This window comes from Sitophilus oryzae, unplaced genomic scaffold (assembly GCF_002938485.1).
Source record: "Sitophilus oryzae breed Bouriz unplaced genomic scaffold, Soryzae_2.0 scaffold_813_pilon_pilon, whole genome shotgun sequence".
Taxonomy (NCBI): domain Eukaryota; kingdom Metazoa; phylum Arthropoda; class Insecta; order Coleoptera; family Curculionidae; genus Sitophilus; species Sitophilus oryzae.
Genome location: NW_022147432.1, coordinates 2,128,032 through 2,153,261, shown reverse-complemented (window position 1 = coordinate 2,153,261; position 25,230 = coordinate 2,128,032). Strand labels below are relative to the sequence as shown.

Sequence of the window (25,230 nt, the reverse complement as noted above, 5' to 3'; positions counted from 1 at the left end):
TGCGCAACCCATGACATTTGCAAAAAAATAAATCCAAAAAATATCCTTTAGGGAACTTGAAATTTGTTTATTCTCAAATTTTAGCATCTATTTAATTCAGAAATAAGTAGCCGGACTTTTTTTTTCGGGTTTAAAGTATAACCCGACCATCGCAAATATGTTTAATAATTATACCTAGAAAATATACTTTAGGCATTCCAAATTTATTACAGCGTATTTATTAGATAATATTAAAAAATATGTGTTACCTAATTGCCAGACGAATTCAACGGGTTTTAATACTTGCCTGACGCGAATAAACATTTTAAATGAGCGCGATAAGAAAGTCTTATGAGTATCTATAAGCGCGAGAAAGATAGTTTATTGAGGCTCGTCGGCAGACGCGGCTGACGTAACAGTATTTTGGAGTACTTAAAATTTTTATAAACACAATTTTTTTTCGGTTTCATTTCAATTATTTGCAGGCTTTTAATTCAGATATTGTTGCAATTAAATTACTATGTATAAATATGATGTGCATAGTATAAATAGTTTAGAATAATTACTGCATATAAATATTTTAGTAACTATTAATTTTAAGGATATGTACCTACTAATAAATCACAATGGATAAAAAACATTTAGCTTGTGTAGTTTGTAAAAATATACTAGTGATAAAGTGATTATTTCTGAAGGCAGACTAGAAAAATGCAAACAATTTTTAAAAGTGTGCCAACAACATGGTCTAAAATTCAAAGTGGTTTTACCAGAAAATGTATCCCCGACAAAAGGGTACCATACACAGTGCTACAGGAATTGTTCAGTTGTTATGAAGAAACAGACATTGAAATCCTCAAATACACTTTCTAAACCATCAACATCTTCATTCATCTTCAAAAATAATATAGAAAACGCTTATTCTATAAGAGTTTATTTTATAAGTTTTTAGTAAAACTGGAAGTGTGGAAAACAGCGATCTGTATTTTAGGCGACCCTTTTTTGCTTATCTGACTTCTGTGTTTTGTCAGACTTTTATTATACATTATTGCCACAATTGACACATTTTTTTAAAGTTAACTGTAACAAAAAAAAAAGTTGTTTAAATTTTAGTTTTCTATTGATTTAAATTTGATTTTTTTTGTGAATCAATAATTTGACTCTAATTTCTAAAGTAACAATTAAAATTATCAGATAATTGATTATGAATGTTAATATTGTAATTATGACGAAAATATTGTTTTTTTAAACTCGACTTTGATGAAACACATCTGATGTAAAAGTAAAAAATAAACAGTGTAAAATACTGTTATGGTACGTATACATTGGCCGCGCGTTACTTTTATTGTTTTAACGAACATCCCGCGATCCATAGAAATCCCGCGAACATTCGTTTAGTACGCAATTTTAATGATGAGTAGTGCGACTCTTTAAACACTCCATTAATAAACAATATTCAAAGAAAAACACAAAAAAAAGGTAATTTATTCAAAGAAAACACACATAGTCACTGATTAATGCGCGCGGTGTCTTCACCGGCCGGTGGCCGTCCCAATTGAACAACGAACATAGAAAGCGGAGCGTCGAAAAACCGACTGGAGATGGTTCGCGGAAAGCTGTTTGCCCGCAGAGCGCGCGCATCTTGAAAACACGTACCAATAACAGGCGAATGGGTGCGCGCGAGCCGCGCGTTCGTGGCGCAGCGCGCCAATGTATACCTACCATTACGTCAGCCGAGTCTGCTGCCGACGAGTCTCTCAATAAACTATCTTTCTCGCGCTTATAAATACTCATAAGACTTCTTTGTCGCGCTCATTTAAAATCTCTATTCGCGTCAGGCAAGTATTAAAATCCGTTGAATTCGTCTGGCAATTAACAAATATTTTTTAATATTATCTAATAAACACGCTGTAAAAATTTTAGAATGCCTAAAGTATATTTTCGATGTATAATAATTCAACATATTTGGGATGGTCGGGTTACACTTTAAACGCGAAAAAAAAGTCTGGCTTACTAATTTCTGGATTAAATAGATGCTAAAATTTAAGAATAATCAAATTTCAAGTTGCCTAAAGGATATTTTTTGGATTTATTTTTTTGCAAATATAAGGGGTTGCGCAGTAGCAAAATAACCGCAAACCCCCAGCCCGACTTAGGATTCTGGGTTCACCTTTAATTTTTTTGTTATTTTAACTTGCCTAAAATATGTTCTCTAAATATGTCGCCAGCTCTCCGGCTATAAATACAAAATATTTTCATGGTGTCTGTCTGTCCGTCTGTAACACGATAACTCAAAAACCTCTAAACCGATTATAACCAAATTTGGCACAAAAATACTGTGGCACCCGAGAATCTGGCCATTAGTTTTTGATGGGGGTGGGGGGTTGTAAAGGGAGTATTGGAGGGGGTTAAACATTTTTAAAAATCGTAACTCCAAAATTACAGTAGCTAGCGAAACGCAACTTTCAATTTAAGATTAGGAATAATATTTGCAACAAAATTTGTAATAACATCAAAATCAGTCAAAGTTGCAGTTTTTGAAATTAAAAAAATTGGAAAAATTCCTTTACTTTGAAACTAAAAGAACTGCCTACCAACTTTTTATTAACATATTTTAGTATTGGCGGCTATACGTGCCTCCCAGCGCCAGTTCTTTTACTTCATTCGATAGGAAATCTGAATAGAATGACATATCATATGTCAACTTTTGACATTTTTGCTTAAAATAAAATTGAATTTTAAATTTTAATCTAGAAATCTTAGAGTGACTGTGTTAAAAATACTTATTTTTAATCAAGGAGCCTTGGAAAAATAGATTTGATCGTCTAATGTTATTCGTGTCTTGTCCTGGCTGGTTAAAAGTTACCCAAATTGTATTTTTAATCATATCTCAATTTTTTCAAATGGAACGAGAGTGGCTCATTAGCACATTTGGAAAAAGCTTTTTTTTACGAATAATTTGGTACCACACACTTGGTATTTCGAGTCAAATTGTCGTTATGAATCGCATGTTGCAATTTCTAATAAACCATATTCGAAAATGTCAAAGTTGACATATGATATGTCATTCTATTCAGGGTATCATTTTCTATCGAATAAAGCAACAAAAAACCCAGGGTACCATGTAAAAATCAAAAGTTGTAGTCATTTCCGACGAAACAGGAAGTCACAGAAAAAAATTGATTATCAATCCTAATTTATGTCATATATTAACATACCAAATCTCAATTTTTTATCTGAAAAGATAAAAAAGTTATAGGGGTGAGCCACTTTTGAGACGCACCCGGTATACTATCAGTTAAAATATCTGCACTTATTTCTGAGACATCCTGTATAAGCGGTACCAATTAAACTTTTAGTAAAGTAATCGAGGGCGCGATTTTTAAAGTCATTGTTGCCAACCATGGACATATTCGGCGCCGTGCTGACTAACTGGAATTTAAATTTTCCGCTGGCAATTCAGGTGGTAGTTCTGCTATAAAAAATGTCAAGTTACCACATTTATTTATTTATTTCCTATCATTGTCATTCGTTTTGACACTTTAGTTTTGTATTATGAGTTTTTGGTATAAATGAATTGTGTTGTAATACTTTAAGCTTAAACATTTTTACTAGCAGAGCAGTCGAAGATTGTTCTGCGAAGTGTATAAGATAGCTTAATAGCCGTTGCAAAAAACTCATCGACACCTTATTTTTGACATTTTGAACGGGAAAGCGATATTAATGGATCTTTATGTTCCTTATGAGATGTTTTGTTGATGTAAATAATAACTGTTTATACAGGGTTGTTCACCACATACGACACGGAGTATTGTAGCCAAACGATTAGATTTTTACAAATTGTAAGTTTTGAGTTCGTTGAAGGACTATTAGAGCTACAATTTAAAAATATTTTTGCAAGATACAGAGTGTCCCAAATAAATAAAAAATATCAAAGTTGTATTTTTTTAAATGAAACACCCTGTATATTATTGCATTTTTAGTTTCTACGATTAAAATAAAGGTAAATTTGATTAAGGTTTATTACACTTAAACCTTACCGTTTTTGAAATATTTTCAATTTTGTGAAATTGCAGTATAAATTTTAAGGCTTCATTTCCCCGAGGGTATCAAAGTTTTTAATACTAAATATTTACTGAAATTTATTTATTGATCAGTTATTGTGTTGCATTAATAAAAATTATACTACCTTATACAGAGTGTCTAAAAATTTATTTTAAATAATTACTAGCTTTAAACGACAATAACTTGTTTAATCTAAATGGAACACCCTGTATATTTTATGAGAATCAGATGCACAATTTAATTGTCTATCAAATTGTATTATACCACTTTTTACCTATTCCTTCAAGTTTTCATAGAAAATACATTTTCTTATAATTTAGACCTCATTTATCAATATACCCATGGAATATTGACATTTTAGATTGTTTTTAAAACAACAAATGTACAACATGTACAGACTAGTAATATTATTAGTAAAACGATAATATTACTAGCCCATTTGTATGCAAAAAGAAAATTATTTAAGTCTTTATAAAAGAGTGTACCTTTAATTAAATATACCACCAGTATTTCCGTCCAAATACTAATTAATTACATACTTAATTGTGTTCGTTAATAAATTATTCTAAATAAATGTGGATTTGAATCAGAAATAAATATAATAATAAGTTATGAAAATGAACGTCTCTGTTGTTATAAATAAGCATTTGTCAAAAAATGAAATAACATTTTTAAGGTGTTAGTTTTTTTACCACACTGTCTAATACACATACATAATTCATTTTTTTAGTATTTGAAGCAATTATTATTAATCAACGCAAACAGTCAATTAATGTAGTTTGAATACTGGAATCATATTAATTGGTCCTCTTTAACAAATATTTAAACAGTTTTTTTTTATTTTTTAAAGAAATAAACAAACTATATCGACAATATTAGTATCTGAACTCTTTAAAAATTTGGTGTTCCATTTAAATTAAACAAGTTATTGGCCGTTTAAAGCTAATAATTATTTAAAATAAATATTTAGACACTCTGTATAAGGGAGTAAATTTTTTATTATTGCAACACAATAACTGATCAATAAATAAACTTCAGTAAATATTTAGTATTAAAAACTTTGATACCCTCGGAGAAATGAAGCCTTAAAATTTATACTGCAATTTCACAAAATTGAAAATATTTCAAAAACGGTAAGGTTTAAGTGCAATAAACCTTAATTAAATTTACCTTTATTTTAATCGTAGAAATTAAAAATGTAATAATATACAGGGTATTCCATTTAAAAAAATACGACTTTGATATTTTATATTTATTTGGGACACTCTGTATCTTGTAAAAATATTTTTAAATTGTAGCTCTAATAGTCCTTCAACGAACCCAAACCTTACAATTTGCAAAAATCGAATCGTTTAGCTACAATATTCCGTGTCGTATGTGGTGAACAACCCTGTATATTTATAACTAATCTATTTTTGTTTCCTAACAACATTAACACATGAATTGATTTGACAGAGATAGAAGGAAAGACATTGATGGCCATTCCCACTGAATTCTCTTTAAAATTCTGAAGAGAGAAAAAAAAACAGAGACAAACCGAAAAAAAAGAGTGAAGCAGCGTGTTTGATTGCTAGATCTATGGCTAGTCATTAACCTAACTTAAGAGTCCTTTTGTTTGAGTTCCTCTACAAAAAAGGGAAATCAAACCAAAACTACGCTTAAACTCCGAATAATGTACTAGCTGATTTGGCAACCAACCAACCTTCACTACTAGTTTACTTCGTTTTTTTATTACAGATTCTAAACCATCCTAAAATTGTAATATACATGCCTAGAAGGAAATTTGTGGCAATTTTTCATCTGCATGCGCTGCTTTTCGCATGCGCTGTAGAGTTCCAAAATGGTTCAGAATCGGTAATATCAAAAAGGAATTTTGTGTCTGGATCAGTGGCGCAACTAGAAATAGACTTTTAGGGGGGGGCTCAAGTCTTTTAGAGACGCTTAGATCACTATAAGGTAACGGGCAACCCTGTGCCGGCCAAGCTTAATCACGCAACTAAAAGTTTATTTGCTATGATCTATAGTATTTTTTATTTGAAATAGAGCATTAAAATACTACATTTAGTTTTGACCCTACTTGTATATATCCTGAAGCATAGTGAATTTTAATATATTTACTTAATTAAAAAATTTAAACAATCTGCTCTTTTATAATTTTGGTAGATCTTTAGGTGTACAGAAAATTTGGTATATGAATGCTCATATTTCAAAAACCATTCAGCATAGATTATGACATAATGGCATTTTTGGAACAGGGCTTTTTTTAGGGCAATTTATTTGAAAACTAGAAACACCCTGTACATTTATGAAATGTTTTTAACATGAGCGCATATTTTGTGAAAAAGATTAGAGGAAAACTCTTTATCAGAGGGAATAGACTATTATTAGGCAATTCTTTTATTAGGATGAATGAATCGCAGAAAAAGGTCTATAGATGTTCTATATGTAGCTACCAAACACGACATATGACACACCTTCGTCGACACGAGGAAGTTCACGTGGCGCCGGAAGAACGACAGTGGTTTGCTTGTGCGCACTGCGAAAGAAAATATATGACAAAACGCAACTTAATAGACCACCTTAAGGATAATCATACTGATTCCAGGTAAATTTAAAATTTCTTAGCATACTAATTATACCTAAATCATATATACTTTTATGGAACTATAGATAAATTACTTGCAGATACATTACAGCTGGTCAGATCATATACAGGGTGTTTCAAAAAACATGTGCCATATCTCGTGGGGAGGTTCCTCGCGTAAACATAGGATTTATTTTTCATATCAACATAGGTCCGATTCTGCTTTGTTTCGTAGTTACAGGGTGTTAAAGTCTTAATATTTTTTCGATTTATTTTAATTTTAATTTTCTTCCAAGTATTTTTAGCGGTTCGAATGAAATTTTGAGGGTAAAAGTTACTGTAAATGCGACATACTTTAAAGCTAAAAAAGTGTCGACATATTATATATATGATCAACATGCCCCTATTAGAAATGCTAGAATGACCAAAAAACGCACACCATGGCTGACTCAATATATAAATAGCCTTATGCGTCTTTGAGATAAGGCATTAACCAAATATAAAAAACAAAAAACGTCCAACAACTGGGAATGCTACAGACAACTCCGTAACCAGGTGTCTATAGCCATAGAAAATGAAAAGAAAGTTTATCTTGAAAACAACCTTCAGCTGGGAGATTCTAAAAATAATTGGAAATTGCTTAAAGAACTTGACATTCATACTAAATCTGTTAGGATTACTGTCCCTCCCCAACTCGAAGAATGAACGCTGAAGAAATAAATATGTTCTTCATAAACTCTTCAAACTCTTCAGCCTCGGATCCTGACATGTTGGCATTCTCCCAACATAATATAAAACAAGGTAGCGGAGATTTTCATTTCCACTTAGCCACAACTGATGAGATTTGTTCTGCTCTCTTTTCTATTAAATCAGAGGCTATAGGAATGGATGGAATTGGTCTCTCTATGATATTAAGTTGTTGTCCTTACATTATTCCGTTTATTGTTCACTTGGTAAACTACTGCATTGAAACGGCTTCTTTCCCAAGCATCTGGAAAAGTTCCTTTTTATTATCAATTCCTAAGGTTGCATCGCTCACCCAACTATCGGAACTTAGGCCTATAAGCATATTGCCCACTATGTCCAAAATAGTTGAAAGAATTCTAGAGGAACAGATCAGAAATTATGTTGATAAATACAATTTATTACCTTCTTTTCAGTCCGGTTTTCGCAGAGATTATAGCTGCGCCACAGCTCTGTTAAAGGTGACGGATGACATACTGCAAGCAGCGGATCGTGGTGAACTCACAACACTTGTCTTGCTTGACTATTCTAAGGCCTTCGACAGATTAAACCACCAATTACTTCTGGCTATAGTGCAACACCTGGGATTTAAAAACGATGCTTGTAAACTTATCAAAAGTTATCTCACTGGAAGAAGTCAAGCAGTAAAAATCCAAGGACAACAATCTACCTCTAAATGCGTTACAAGTGGTGTGCCTCAAGGTTCCATACTTGGGCCATTGCTATTTACCCTATACACGTCTCAGCTCACCTGCAATTTAAAATATGCTTCTATTCATCTATATGCTGATGACACACAATTGTACCTGTCCTTCCCTCCTTCCGAAATTTTAGTAGCAAATGAGAAATTATCCTCTGATTTGGCTCTCCTCTGTAATATTTCTAAGGCGCACTCCCTGGAACTAAATCCAAAAAAATGCCAACTCCTACTTTTTGGACGGTCCCAATGCAGAGATAGACATGAAAATTTTGTCAAAATAAGCCTGGAGAATGAAGTGTTGAAATGTACTCATGTGGCAAAAAACCTAGGGTTATTCATGGATGTTCGCTTAAGGTTTACAGAGCATATTGACAATTGTATTAAGAAGGCGTTCATTAATTTAAAATTAATATATCGGAGTAAACACCTGCTGAACAGTAACATGAAGAAAATGCTTTGTGACAGCCTTGTTCTGTCACATTTCACGTTTTGTGACGTGCTCTACAGTTCATGCTTACTGTCACGTGACCAAAAGCGAATACAGTATATTCAAAATTATTGTGTGCGAATGATATCTGGGTTGAGAAAATACGATACAGGCATTAGCGCAAAACTGAAAGAAATTAAGTGGCTAGATATGAGTGAGAGAAGACGATTACATAGTCTAGTCCTTTATAATAAAATCATCTTTAAAAAACAACCTGAATACTTGTACCAAAAAATAAAATTTAGATTTGAGGCGCACAATCTAGATCTCCGGCATAAATTCTTGTTAACACCGCCTAAGCATAAAACGACCCTTTTTGAAAGGTCATTTAGCTATAACATAGCAGCTCTCTACAATGATGTCCCTATCAATTTAAAAAGTGCCCCGCCTGAAAAGTTCAGATTGGAAGCTAAAAGACTGATAATAAGCCACGTTTCTTGATAAGTACATTATATCACATATCTATATTTTTTATTATTTTTTTTTTGGTTGGTGCTTGTTGGATGTAAGCGGTTTAATTGTAAACTTTAAGATAGACTGTTGTCTTTTTTTTGTAATTGAATTTATTGTAGCTCTTTTTTTTTGGAAAAAGTAGCAGGGTTTCTTTCTCTATGAATTTATAGGATTGATTATGCAATGTATATTATATGTTTTTTTTTGTAAATGTATAGGTTAAGATAGGAAGCAATGCTTCAACTTCGCCTTTTGTAATACTTATGGATTACAATAAAGACTATTTATTATTATTATTATTATTATATTCACCAGGGGCGTGCATATGGGTTATCACTGGCATATTTTTCTAAAAAAAAACATGTACGCTACTGACTTTTTTCTCTTGTTATCGAAATAATGTATGCGCAGTTTAATGCCGAATAAAAGTTGTCTCTTGATATTTTGTCGATTTCAGTCTCCTTGATGAGATAAGCGCAATTTTATTAATTTGCCTCGATCCAAGTCTAATAGCAACCTTTAAAAAAATAATATTATTTACTTGCTAATGTTTTAAATAAGTACTCATTGATTCATCATAAAAAAATATGAAAAAAATGTTCCTATAAAGATGGGTATGGAAATTCATAGTTTTAGGGTTACAGGATGTTAAAACTTTTTAAAATTAGGTTTTTAGTAATTATCTTAGATAACATTATTTTTTTATTTGAAATTGCTGTAGGTTGGGTTAATAGTAATAATAACAAATAGTAATAATATTTAATAATAAATTAGTTAAAATATATAATTTGTTAATTTAATTTTAATTTTATTAATTGTGATTAATAAAATTGCGTTTGTCTCATCAAGAAGACCGAATTCGACAAAATATCAAGAGATCACTTTTAATTGGCATTAAACGGCCTACACAATTTTGATATCAAAAGAAAAAAGTCAGTAGCGCACATTTTTTATTTTTGAAAAATATTCTAGTGATAACCCACATGCACCTCCCGGATGAATTTATCGACACTTTTATTGGTTGAATTTAAAAGCTTCGATTGGTTAACATTTTCTAACCAATCGAAACCTTTCAATGCAACCAATAAAATTAATATTGTATCATCGTTTCGTCGGACAACGGATGCAAGAACATCAAGCTTAAGGGTTATTACCTTAGGTTATTACGCACTCCTCAATTTGAGAGACTCAGTTAATGAATAGGATCTTTTGGGTGCATACTACGCACTGATATACTCCGCTATGTCCTATAATATAGCAGTTTATGGTTTGACATTTGACTGGTTGAGCATTGTTACCTGTTCAGTTTTAATTTAAAATAGATGCAGCTTTTCTTAAATTACTTAAAATCGTGTTTTTTTAATTGTTCAAATTTGGCATAGGTTGTTCATTCAGCATAGGTTGACCCAGTGACGTAGCGAGGAAGTCGTTGGCCCGTGAAAAGCCTTAACATATATCATTACATTATATTATATATATGTATATAATAATAATAATAATAAATAGTGTAAGGGGTCTAAAAGGGGTAGTGAAGCGGCTCAAATAGCCTCTTCTACTCAATTCCTACTCGTACCTCCTGCCTTATGGCTCGGTAGATCCCGGAAACCAGACTGCGTTTTATCCAAGATCAGGTACCCAACCCTGGTGGCGGAGAGACAATGACTGGGCCAACACGAGAGGAAGAAACCATACCGGTACCGAGGATTAGCACTTCGACGTATCGTGATTTTACTAGTGCTGCTTTCGACGCAAGAAACGTAACCCGGGGCGGGAGAGAATTGAACGCTGGTTCTCTCATTCGGAACCGTCATGATGATCAGCGCGTAGAGGGATTAGATGGGGGCATCCTCCCTCGAAACGGACCCATACCGCTTGAACAGGACAACGAACCGGATCATGATGTTGTGCAGCAACCCGCTGCATCCACTGAACCGGAAATTGGAAAAAGACGCATGAAGTGGACTAAAAACATTAATACCCAAGTCATGAGATCATACTTCATAGTCACGGACCTAGAGACCAATATGACGATGTACTGCAATAGACTACATGAAGACTTCGTCAGAGCCATGCCAAATCTCAGTCATCTAAGTGCGCAACGAATTGCCGACCAGAGGAGAACAATTTTAAAGAGAAATCTTCTCCCAGCAGCCACCATAGATCAAATCAGAGAAAGTGTGAGAAACTATCTTGATACCGCAAACTCACAACCTCCCGAAGAACTTACTCAAACCGAACACGCTACTGAGCAACAAACTGAGTGGTCACCTCGAGATACTGACTATGGAAACAATAGTAGAGATGAACAACAACCTGTTAAAGAATCAAATGAGCAATCACCATCAAACCTAGAGATCAGATGGAAGAACAGTTTTGACGAATACCGTGTCAAGTACGCCGGAACTGACCCGTCCTTAAGACCAAAAATCCCAAAGATGCGCTATAGCCCAGCCTTCCACAAGATTCTAGCGATCGCCAATGCGTGTTTGGAACAAACGATATCTCAGAGTACGGATCTGGAAGAACTTCATTTATTTATCTACTGTACAGCTATGGCATCGGTAACCTCAAATGATCAAAAACAACCCATACCAAGAAGCACAACAGTTTCCAAAAAAAGCAAAACCGCCATGGGAGATAAGAATAGCTCAGAATATCGAGAACCTCAGAAAGGATATTGGGAGACTCCAGCAGATGGCCAATGGGACAACAAGCAGAAAAATAACTAGTAAACTACCATCCGAACTTACCAAACAGTTAAACGGCAAGCCCAAGCAAGAAACTCGAGCTATCATAATAGACTACTTGGATACATTAAAGCAAAAACTTGCAGCTTTCTCGAAAAGACTTCGCCGATACCAAGAAAGCTATCAGAGAAGGGTGCAAAACAACCAGTTTGTAAAAAATGAGAGGTATTTCTACAGGTCATTGGGGAGCAGAGAAGATGTGGGTGAGTCACCAGAACTGGCGGATGTAACAAAATTTTGGAAAGACATCTGGTCAAACAAGATTAACCACCGCGAAAACGCTCCATGGATATGCGTACAAGAACAGAAATTACGTGGAAACCCAATGAACCCAGTAACAACCGATGATGTCAGAAAAGTTATATCAAAACTAGCAAACTGGAAAGCCCAAGGAAAAGACGGGATCCAGAACTTTTGGTTCAAAAGACTTACCTGTACACACGCATGTTTGGCATCACAATTTAACAGAGTCCTACAAAAACCAGAGGAACTTCCAAGTTTCCTCACAAGTGGAGTTACCTACCTTCTCCCGAAATCCGAGAATACCAAAGACCCGTCGCAATACAGACCGATCACCTGTCTCCCTACATTGTATAAAATTCTTTCTGCTGTAATTCGGGACAAAATTGATACGTACCTGGAACAAGAAAACATAATGACGGAAGAACAAAAAGGATGTAAAAGAAGAGCTCTTGGCTGTAAAGAACAGATCACTATAGATGCTGTAATTCTCGAGCAAGCACGCCAAAGGCAAAGAAATGTATGCATGGCATACGTAGATTACCAGAAGGCCTTCGATTCAATACCTCACAGCTGGCTTTTAAAAGTGCTGGAGATTTACAGTATCGATAATCCCATCATAAATTTTCTACAGCATACTATGACCAAATGGAATACTTAACTAAGTATCAAACATCAAGAGTCAAATATAGAATCTGGAATTATAAGATTGCATAATCCTTGTCTGCATTATGGTTTTGCCTTGCGCTGAACCCAATATCCGAAACACTTAAAGAAACAGGGTTCGGTTTTACCTTAAAATTTGGAAAAAATTCAAAAGTTATCAGCCATTTGCTCTTTATGGATGACTTAAAAATCTACGCGGCAAACCAAAAGCAGCTAGACGCTGCCCTAAAACTCACCTATCAGATGAGCACTGATATTGCCATGGACTTCGGTGTCAAAAAGTGCCAAACAGTAACCGTTGAGAGAGGAAAACTGATTAAGGGACCTGAATTTCAATTGAACCCAAACACAAAAGTAGCATCGATGTCCCGTGATCCATACAAATACCTTGGAGTTCTGCAGACAAACAAGATTGAACATAGCAAAATTAAGGAAATACTTACTGGTCAATTCAAGACACGACTAAAAAGCTATTAAAAAGCAAGCTTAATTCAAAAACCTCACCAAAGCAATTAATAGCTATGCCATCCCATTTTGCAGTATTCATTTGGTGTTGTAAAATGGACACAGACTGACCTGGAACGGATCAACAGGTTGGTAAGAACGGAATTATCAAAATTTAGAAAACACCATCCAGGATCGGCAGTGGAAAGGATAAACTTGCCTCGAAAAGATGGAGGTCGCGGAATCATCGATGTGGTTGCTTCTTGCAAACAACAGATAGACCATCTCAGGAAATATTTTAGGAGCACAAACAATGACATCCATAGAGCTGTGGTAAAAGTGGACAACAACCTCACTACACTTAACCTGAACGCTGATAACCATGACCACCTGTCTGTAAAAAACAGAGAGCAGTCACTTAGAGAGTGGGGCTCGAAAGCTTTGCATGGACGTTTTTACAACGAGCTGCAGCGAGAAACGGTGGACAAACAAGCATCTGTTCAATGGCTCGTCGATGGGTACTTGTTTCCAGAAACGGAGGGCTTCATGATTAGCATCCAAGACCAGGTTACCGCTACACTGAGCTATAGGAAGTTTATTATGAAAGAGAATATAACCTCAGTTTCGTGTCGGAAATGCAAAATGGAGTCGGAGACAATAGAACATATTCTCTCAGCGTGTCAGCTACTGGCGGGAACAAAATATGTGGAAAGACATGACAGAGTAGCCACGATAGTATATTTAGAACTACTAAAAAACTATTCTTTTGAAGTTGAAACAAACACAAGATATTACCAATATAAGCCAGCGCCGGTAGTGGAGAATACAAGGGCCAGGGTATACTGGAATAAAGGAATTATAACTGACAAAACGATACCACATAACAAACCCGACATAACAGTAATTGACAAACAACATAATAATGCATTCCTCATCGATATTTCCATACCAAACAATCACAATATGGATAGAAAGCATAGAGAAAAGGTTGAGAAGTACACCGAATTAAAACGCGAAATTAAAGATATGTGGCGGCTCAACGAGGTCAAAATTGTTCCGATCATCCTGACATCAATGGGACTGATACCAATAAATTTGAAAAAATTCTCTTGAAGATATTGGAATTCAATACAAGACTTACCGTAAAATGCAAAGTCGGTAATACTTGACGCAACCAACATCGTCAGGTCTTTCTTAGAGTAGTAGAAATGGGCTACCATCCTGCAATCACACGCCGATGGTAGTTGCAACACACGGTTTCAAAGTAGAAACCTGCCAAAAAAAAAAAAAAAAAATAATAAATAGTCTTTATTGTAATCCATAAGTATTACAAAAGGCGAAGTTGAAGCATTGCTTCCTATCTTAACCTATACATTTACAAAAAAAGATAAGAAAAAAATGTAAGCCTTTAACTGCTTATATATTTTAAATCTACGTTAAATTTCCTACCATTCCCGAAGTTTTCATAATTTTATCGCTATGTTAACTATTTTTCTTAGCGCCTTGAAAGTCGCTTCATTGAAGCGGTTAAATTATGCAAGGGTCCAAAAAAATTGATTTATTTATAAAAGAAAAAAATATAAGCCTTTAACTGCTTATATATTTTAAATCTACGTTAAATTTTCTACAATTCATGAAGTTTTTATAATTTCATCGCTATGTTTACTATTTTCCTGAGTGCCTTGAAAGTCGCTTCATTGAAGCGGTTAAATTATGCAAGGGCCCAAAAAAACTGATTTATTCATAAAATACAACGCCACCAATACGCAGCCCCTTACATCACGCGGACACGTCGAAGCCCGGTAGTCTGGGTTGGCGCGGCATGGGGCGGACGTGCGACGAATTTAATTCGGCTGGAATATTTTCTTGTTTTGGCGGCGTATATCGGCCGGGCGTCATGTTGCGCGGTAGCGGGAAGCCCGTATCTTTTATTTTATCTTTATTATCTCTTATTATCTCTTATTTTATCTTTTATTTTTACTCTTTGCTACTTAAAGTATATAAGTAATATTTATTTAATGTATTTTGATGATTTTTATGACTCATGTGATATCAGAATATCTCATTTTTCAATAGTAGTAAAGTTGCAAAATAAAACACTAATTCACCACAATATACCAAAACACTTTATTTTTGTACTAAACGCGTGTTTCGCTAACCATATTAGCATCATCAGAAGATGATTAAAATACATGATGACAAAAATAAAGTGTTTTGTGGTGAATTAGTGTTTTATCTTGCTGTTGTAACACCAACCCTCAACTGTAAAGTAGTAAAATTTTAATAATAATAATAATAATTAATAGATATAATAAGATAATGTCTGGCCGGTGTGGGTACTGTATCCAGCAGTATATCACCTATCGCTATCGTATGCGGACACGAGACAGCCAGCGACGCCAACTGTCCGTTGACCCATCCCTTTTAATCCTATCTTATCGATAAACCCTACTCCCACCCCTGAAATAGATCCTCATTTATACGTCCTCTTATATCCCTTTTTATCCACCCGGGGTTATTTTAAGCTACAATTTTTCCCCGACCCAAAATAAAATGACAGCAAAAACTAAAAATGAGTCAAGCTCAAAACCTAGCCTCGGATGGTAACGACGTAAACGGTTCCCGACGCATAGCGCGGTTGGCCGCGTCCGGCAGGGGGCGACAGGAGGCGTCCCAGGTCGTCATCATGCGAAACCCTCCAAAATTTACAGAACACGAAGACGCTTCAACCAGTACACAAGAACCTACAATGCCCAAACAGGATGTTTCCCAACGATTAAATGATCAAGGGACCACCAAGACGGGTACGAAGCACAAATGGACACCAGAAGAAAATAAATGTATATTACGTGCTTATTTTGAAGTAACAAAAGCCGAAACTCTGACCAGGAACTACCGCAAGAAATTGCACGAACGACTTATAGCCGAATTTCCTTACTTATCCAACCGCACTGAACAAAATATAGCTGACCAACGTAGAAGTATTACACTAAGTAATCTTATCCCCGCTACCGAAATTGAAAGAATCAAACAAGAAGTACAAGGATCAATCAATGTAACTAACACCAATGAGACAACAACACAAAATACACATGTAGTCACCACTGTTGAAAGTCCGATATCAAACAACATAACAGAAGAAATGGAAGAAATGCCAAATATACCAACACCAACGGAAAACTATAAACAAGAAGTAAGGAACAAATTTGAACAATATCTAACCGAGTATACCGGTGTAGACCCGAACACAAGACCACGAATACATAGACAAAGTACGTCAAAAAAATTAGCTATCTTAATAAACATCATGAACACAAACATTCTACCAGAGATTATCAGTGCGAACACAACGCTGACAGATATAAATACAATAGTTTATAGTGCGGCACTAGCTATTATAAACACAAACAACCCTAAATATAAAATATGCTACAGAAACAAAAAACCTGATAATTTACCACCAGAATGGCAAACACGATTACAAAAGAAAATCGACTCTACACGTTCAGATATTGCTAGAGTAATAGCGTATAAATCAGGAAACCCTGGCAGGAAATTGAAAAAAGAAATTGAAAATATTAAACAAAAATATAAACAACACGCACAATATAATACAGAAAATAAAAATCTTGATCAAATGTTGGATACCGCAAAACAAAAGCTAAAAGCTTTATTAAAACGAATAAGGAGATACAAAGAAGCCCATCAAAGAAAACAACAAAATAAACAATTCAGTTCAAACGAAAAACGCTTCTACGCTGAACTAGAAAACCAAAATAAGGGTATTAATGAAATGCCAGGACAAAATAAATTGGAGAAATACTGGTCTGATTTATAATCAATAGAAAGAACGTTTAATAAAAGCGCTGAATGGTTAGAAACTGAACTTAATCGTACAGCTAATATACAAAATATGCAATTGCAAATTGAGTTAAATGATGTTCGCAAAGTTATCAATGGCACCCACAACTGGAAGACACCTGGCCCAGACCAAATTCAAAACTTCTGGTACAAAAGGCTAACGTACACACACACTTACCTTACTGACATATTAAACAACCTTATTAAAGACACGAATGAAACTCCTAAATTTCTAACACAAGGAATAACCTATCTGAAACCAAAAGACGCAAATGACACGAAGGACCCTGCAAAATATAGACCACTCACGTGCCTTCAAACAATATATAAAATATTCACGGGAGTTATATCAACCAAAATTAAACAGCACTGCTACAACAATAATATCATAACTGAAAACCAAAAAAAGGCTGTAAACAAAACTCACAGGGCTGCAAAGAGCAATTAATAATTGACAGTGTCATACTTGGCCAAGCAAAGCAGAAAAATCGAAACATGTACGTAACATATATAGATTACAAAAAGGCTTATGACAGTATACCCCATGATTGGTTAATCCATGTACTTAATATATACAAAATAAACCCAACCATAATAACATTCATGGAAGCACTTATGTCAAAGTGGTCAACAAAGCTACAAATTCAGACAAGTAATAATATACATACATCCAGCGACATCCCAATTAAATGTGGCATATTCCAAGGTGACACGTTAAGCCCACTGTGGTTTTGCTTGGCTCTGAATCCTCTTTCAAACGTCCTGAATGACTCAAAATACGGATTTAATTTAAAATATAACAACGAAACTATAAAATGTTCTCATTCAATGTATATGGACGATATTAAATTGTACGCCTCTAACAAAAAACAACTAGAAGCCCTGATCAAAACTACCGACAGAATTACCAGAAACATCAACATGGAGTTTGGGTTTGACAAATGTAAGAGCATAAGCATAAACCGTGGTAAAAGAGTGATGGAAAATTTTGAACTAGACGGTGGTGGCATTATAGCAGCAATGAAGGAAGAGGATATATATAAGTACTTGGGTATTGAACAAAATAAAATAATACAGCAAGGAACAGCCAAAGAAAGAATAAAACAAACATTCAAGAATAGAATAGATTTCATCGCAAGAACATACTTAAACAGTCACAACCTAACTAAAGCAATAAGCACATTTGCTATCCCAGTACTTACATATTCATTCGGTATCATTCACTGGTCCCAAACAGACCTTGAAAATCTGCAAAGATTAGTAAGAACAACACTAACAAAACACCGTAAACACCACCCAAAATCATGTACTGAGAGAACAATACTACCCCGAGCACTAGGAGGTAAAGGGCTCATAGATATCAAAAATATGCACAATAAACAGATACATAATTTAAGACAATACTTCTATATTAAAGCGCAGAGTTCACAGATCCACCAAGCTATAGTACAAGCAGACACAGATATCACACCACTGAAATTAAAACAACAAAATTACCACCTTGAACAAAAAGATAACCTCCATAAGCTTAACATCATGGAAACAAAAAGCTCTTCATGGACGTCATCCTAATGAAACCAGTCAGGAGTACGTTGACTTTGAAGCGTCAAACGCATGGCTGAAAGTGGGAGACCTCTTCCCGGAGACTGAAGCTTTTATGGTCGCTATTCAAGATCAAGTTGTAAATACACTTAACTACAGAAAACACATCATAAAGGATCGCACAGTTCTAACAGATAAGTGTAGAAGATGTGGAGAAACTGCCGAAAGTATGCAACATATCACGGATGCGTGTAGCATGATAGCACAAACAGATTATAAACAGAGACACGATAATGTAGGTAAAATAATTCACAAGATACTGATACAGAAGTACAACCTAAAAGCAGATAAAACACCTTACTACAACTACATACCCGAACCAGTCCTAGAAAACGAAACACATAGAATCTATTGGGATAGGAGTGTAATAACAGATAAACACATTGAACACAACAGACCGGACATAATACTGACGGATAAATTAAAAAAAAATACGTTCCTTATAGATATAGCTATTCCAAACAATAACAATTTGCCAGCAACATACCGAAATAAAATCGAAAAATACATGGATCTGGCTAACGAAATAAAGGAACAGTGGAGACAAGAAAAAATTACCATAGTACCAGTTATTATATCCACCACAGGAGTGATTCCAAAAAATCTCATAGAAGCAATAAAAATACTAGACCTCCCATCAAAAATATATATAAACCTGCAGAAAGCGACCATACTTAGTACGTGTAACATAGTTAGGAAATTTTTAGGCTAAAAACACAAACTGACAGATTTATGCCGTAAAAAGCCGATTTGTTGGTCATTACCGACTAACGCAGTGACAGTCGTGAAAAGAAAGAAATAATTATAGATATCTGGTTCTGTATTGCGCTCAACCCCCTATCGAACCTACTCAACAAAACGCCCCAAGATGCTTATAAAATATCCTCACTCACACATCCATCTACCATCTCGCACCAGCTATATATGGATGACCTAAATCTTTATGCAGCAACTAGAAAACCACTCAACAACCTTCTCAATATTACAGAAACATACAGTGAAGACATCCAAATGAAACTAGGAACAGATAAATGTAAAATAAACAGCATTATAAATGGAAAACACTCGATACAGGAAGAATACATTCTACAAGACTCAAATATCATACAGAATATGGAAATGGATGAGACATACAAATACCTCGGATACCTACAAAAAAACAGGATTAGAGCATGCCAACATAAAACAGCAACTAAAAAGCAAATACAAAAACAGAATAAAACAAATACTCAAAACAGAACTATCCGGTCGAAACAAAGTGAAAGCAATAAATACCTATGCAGCGTCCGTCCTGACGTATTCATTTGGCGTTATAAAACGGAGTGACACAGAATTAGAAGAACTAAACAGGTTAACAAGAACAACATGTAACAAGTACCGAATACACCATATTCACGCGGCAACAGAAAGATTTACACTAAAAAGAAAAGAAGGAGGAAGGGGATTTATGGATCTAAAGAACATGAACTACAAGCAAATACATACACTCAGAGAATATTTCAGAGAGAAAGCAGTTACCAGCCCACTACACCGAAGCATTGTTAACCTAACAACATCAGGTACACCGTTACAATTCAACAATGAAGCATTCATACCAGTTGATGCAATTACAACAACAAACACTAAAATTGAAAATGGAAATCCAAAGCCCTACATGGAAAACATGCAAACCAACTAACACAACCACACATTGACATAGCAGCATCCAATGCATGGCTTACTCAAGGTAACCTGTTTGGAGAAACCGAGGGTTTCATAATAGCAATCCAGGACCAGATCATCGCCACACGTAATTACCAGAAATACATAATCAAAGACCCCAAAACACCTACAGACAAATGCAGACTATGTCACACACAAACCGAAACAATAGAACACATAACCGGGGGATGCCCCATACTTGCTTCCAGACAATATACCCAAAGACACGACGATGTTTGCAGAATAATTCATCAGGAAATAGCAAAGAAATATTCACTCATCTGCTACCATACACCATACTACAAATATCAAGCAGCTAACGTTCTAGAAAATAAGACAGCCAAGCTCTACTGGAACCGGAATATAATCACAGACAAAACCACACCACACAACAAACCAGACATCACGCTCATCCACAAACCAACCAAAACGACATACTTAATAGAGATATCCATACCAAATTCACAAAATGTCAAGAAGAAACACACTGAAAAAATTGAAAAATATATATCTCTAGCAGAAGAAATAAGGCAGATGTGGCACCAGGACATTGTAAAAATTATACCAATAATAGTGTCATCAACAGGATTGATCCCAAAATCATTACATGATAGTCTGAAAGGCCTTGAACTTGCACCAAAACTTTATATACCCATTCAAAAAACAGTTATCCTCCACACATGTAATATTACACAAGTCTTAAATACACAGTAAAAAGCGTTGACGCTTGACTTAAGTCCGCGACTACGTTAAATACCGGAAAGACCGAGATTCAAGAACATAATAATAATAATACTTTATTTTGCATGAATATCATTTACAACAAATGTAATTTACAAATAAAAAATAACAATAAAAAAAACATGCAAAAAAGGAACCGAAGACAATTAAAATTGGTTTAAATTCAGTTCCTGTCAGATCACAATATCAGCTAGTATAAATGTGTGTTATGTAGCTAAATTATTTTACTGTAACTTACTTATCTACAAATATAAGTAAATTATATAGTAATCCTATGACTAAGAAAATTTAGTATGAAATTCAAAAAAATAAACACAAAATAAACACAAAGAAAAGTATTTTATACTAAAATAATTATGAGGTAAAAAAAAACTAAGAGGGAAGAGAACTATCCAGAAAATGTTTTTTAAGTTTATTTTTAAATGCAGCACTCTGAAGGTTCATCATTTCTGCTGGTAAACAGTTGTAAAGCTTGGAAATATTAAATGAGAATCATCTAGTGAACAATGCTGTTTTGTGAGGTGGTGGAGTAATAAGTCCCTTAAATCTAAGGTTTAAGTTGTGCACATCTGTTCTGAATTTTATTTTATTCACCAAGTATGGAGGACACTTCTTAGAAATAACTCCATGAAATAAAACCAATGAATGCATCTTACGTCTGTTTTCCATATTCAACCACTTAGCTTCTTTTAACTTATGCGAAATGGGATCATATTTTCTTATACCATAAATAAAACGTAGGCAGCTTTTTTGAAGCTTCTCTATTCTGTTAATGTCAATTTTTTCCAGACATGGTCCATATATAACATCACAGTAGTTGAAATGGGATAAGACAAGTACTTCAGCTAACTTTATTTTTAAAGTTTCCGAAAGTAACTTTCGATGCGGATATAACATTTTTAAAGAGATGTAAGACCTTCTGATACATTGAGAGACATGTTCCTTAAAGCGAAGATTATAATCTATAATTAATCCCAAATTCTTGGCAGATTTAGTAAATTGTAATTTTGTTCAGCTAAACTTATTGACATTACGTTAGATAGAAAATCCCGGTGTTTACCAAATATCATAACAGATGATTTATCTGGATTTATTGCCAGGCCGGGATGATTTGAGACTTGTACTAATTTATTTAAATCGTCATTTATTAACGTTTGAGCTAATGTCCAGTCATCGAAATTAAACGAAAAGAAAAGTTGTGCATCGTCTGCGTAGCAGTGTGCATTAACATTATCTAGGTATGTAGAAATATTACTTGTATATATTGTAAAAAGTAAGGGTCCCAAGATAGATCCCTGTGGAACTCCACAACTAATAACTTCCCTCGGTGATTCCCCTGTAGTAGTTTTTACAAATTGCATTCTATTATTTAAATAATTTTCAATTAGACCGACTGTATTTTCTGAGAAGCCTACATAATGTAATATAGATAGAAGTAGTTTATGACTTATTCTATCAAAGGCCTTTGAATAATCTAATAGCACCAGTACAGAGTTTTTGCCCAAGTCACAGGATTTAATGATGTCATCAACTATGTTTAAAAGTGCCGTTGTGCAACTATAGCCTTTTCGAAAACCAGATTGATTTATTGGTAAAATGTCGTTGCATTGCAAAAAATCACGTATTTGATTCTCCATAATTCTCTCCAACAATTTAGACAAACAAGGCAAGATACTAATTGGCCGAAGCTCATTTACAGAAGTTATATGATCATTTTTAGGCAAAGGTGTTATTCGCGCAAGTTTCCACGAATCAGGAAAATATTTTCTAGAATACATGAGTTAACTATATTGGTAATAAATGGTATAATTCTTGGACAGCACATTAGTAACATATCAATATTAATTTGATCGGATCCTACAGCAGTGGATGTTATATTGCTAAGTAGTAAGTCAAGATCGGTAACTGCAACAGTATGAAAATAAAATTTCTTATGTATGTTTGGTTTTAAATTATTTGTATAATATTCCAATAAGTTTTTATCCACTGATGGGTTATTGTTTAAGAACTGTAGAAAAAAATTATTTATATTCGTTGGGTTATTTATAGAATCAGGAATATATCGAGTATTAACATTATTGGTTATATTTAAATTTTTTAGTTTTTTCCATAAAACCTTATTGTTATGTTTAATAGTGCAAAATTCTAGATATCTTTTTTTTTCATTTTGTATTGCAATACTTGTCTGATTCCGCATTTGTTTATAATAATCCCAATGTTCCGGTTTTCCGGTCTTTTTGTATTTTTTAAAAGCCTTATCTCGCATTTTAATCATAAGTTTTATAATGTCGGTTAACCATGGTGGTTTATATTTATTATTTTTAACTGTTTTTCAAGGTGCTAATATATCAAATATCATTAATATCAAATTATTAAAATAAGATAACTTATCTTCAATATTTTTAATATATATTATATCCTCAAATGGCGCTCTTTCTAAAAAAGATGCTAATAGTTCTTTATTTATATATTTGAAGTTTCTTACTTGGGATTTGGTTTCAGCTTTTTGTACAACCTGAGCATTTAAAGTAGCATGCACCATTAGATGGTCTGAAATATCGGGTACGTTAAGAGTTGAATAATGTATTTCTGTTTCTGTTTTAGGGGTAATAATATAATCTATCAAACTTTGAGATTTATCTGTAATTCTTGTCGGAGTATCAATAATTTGTTTTAAATTGTAAGAATTTAAGCAACAATCAAAATCTTGAACGCTTTTGTTGTCCAATGACAAATAATTTAAATTGAAATCTCCACCGCATACACACACACACACAAGTTTTTCACATTCCATTGTAAAAAATGTTAGCACGTTCTCAAACTCATTCATAAAATCCAAGAAATGTCCCTTTGGCGGTCTATAGATTGATCCAAAAATATATACTACATTATTAAATTTAAATTTTATCCATAATTGTTCCAAACTTTCTGATTGCTTTGATGTTAGAACTTCATATTTAAAATTATTTTTAAAATACATACCCACTCCACCACCTCTCATATCTCTGTCTGTTCTAAGAAACGTATATCCTGGAACTTGAACATGGTCACTAGGTATACCCTGAGTCAGCCATGTTTCTGAAATGCCCAAAATATCAAAAGACTTTCCCAATAATAAATTCTTCAAGTCTGCGAAATGCGGCAATAACGAGCGCACGTTTAAATATGCGATACTTAGTGTTTTCATTCTCTTTCCTTCTAGCTTATACTTTGCTTATACTACCTAAAGAAATAACAATTTAACAGAAATAAGTAAAAAACTATATTTATATTAGAAGTATTTGAAAATACAAAAAAATATAAAGAAAATATTGTTGAATAGAATAGACTCCCGACTAACAGTTGTTAATTTTTAATTATATCATCCTCATTTCGAATCCAGATGTTTCTCCCATCAACCCTGGCAAATATTCTACCCTCCATGGTCCACACTTTGTCTTTTCCAAGTTTGTCTTTCGCTAACATTAATAACCCATGCCGGTAGGATGTTAACTGCTCACTAATGGCAAGTTTAGTATTTTTAAGTCTATTTTTCCTCAAATAGACAAGGTTTCTTTGACTAGTAGACAGAAATTTTAAAATCACTGTACGAGATCTTGACTTGTATTGGATGTTTACCAATACGATAGCATTGTTCGACTTCAGTATTCGGCAAGTCCAGACGCTTTTTGATAATTTCGGAGACACAGTTCTTTAGGTCATTTTCCTCTTCTGGGAGCCCATGTAAACAAAGCTGGTTTAGTTTTAAAGCCTGTTCCATATTATCTGTTTTACAAAATAGCTCATCCTTTTCAACTTGCACACTGTGTAATTTATTTTCCAACTCACTGATCCTTGCTTCAAAAATTTGCATTCGCTCGTCAATTTTTTGGGCCACCATGTCTGCTACCTTTGCTGCTATTGATTCCATAAATTTTTTATCATTAAAAATCTCTGATATGATTTTTTGAGAAACGTCCTTCACGATGCATACCAATTTTTTTTGTCTTTCCGTAAATACCATTGTAAATAACAATTCTTAGTTCAAATTTAACAAAACAAATAAACTGGCCGAGTGTGAGAGAAAAAAAACTTGTTTGTAAGAATAACTTTGAAAAGTAAATAATATTGTCGGAGCTAAGATTCACGTCTACTCACTACAAACGCACATATCAGAATTTTAAATTTATAATTATAGTAGGCAGTTGAAAAAAAAACTTATTTCTAAACATTTCTTATA

General features: G+C 34.1%; 1 protein-coding gene across 2 annotated transcripts in view; it reads left to right on the top strand.

The window, feature by feature from the left end:
• Positions 1-25,230, top strand: part of LOC115889282 (gastrula zinc finger protein XlCGF26.1-like) — a 158,333-nt gene that overhangs the window by 78,035 nt on the left and 55,068 nt on the right. For both annotated transcript variants that reach the window (XM_030909230.1, XM_030909229.1), the window contains one exon: positions 6,446-6,646. In XM_030909230.1, coding sequence (XP_030765090.1) covers positions 6,446-6,646 — 201 coding nt within the window. The remainder of the gene's footprint in view (positions 1-6,445; positions 6,647-25,230) is intronic.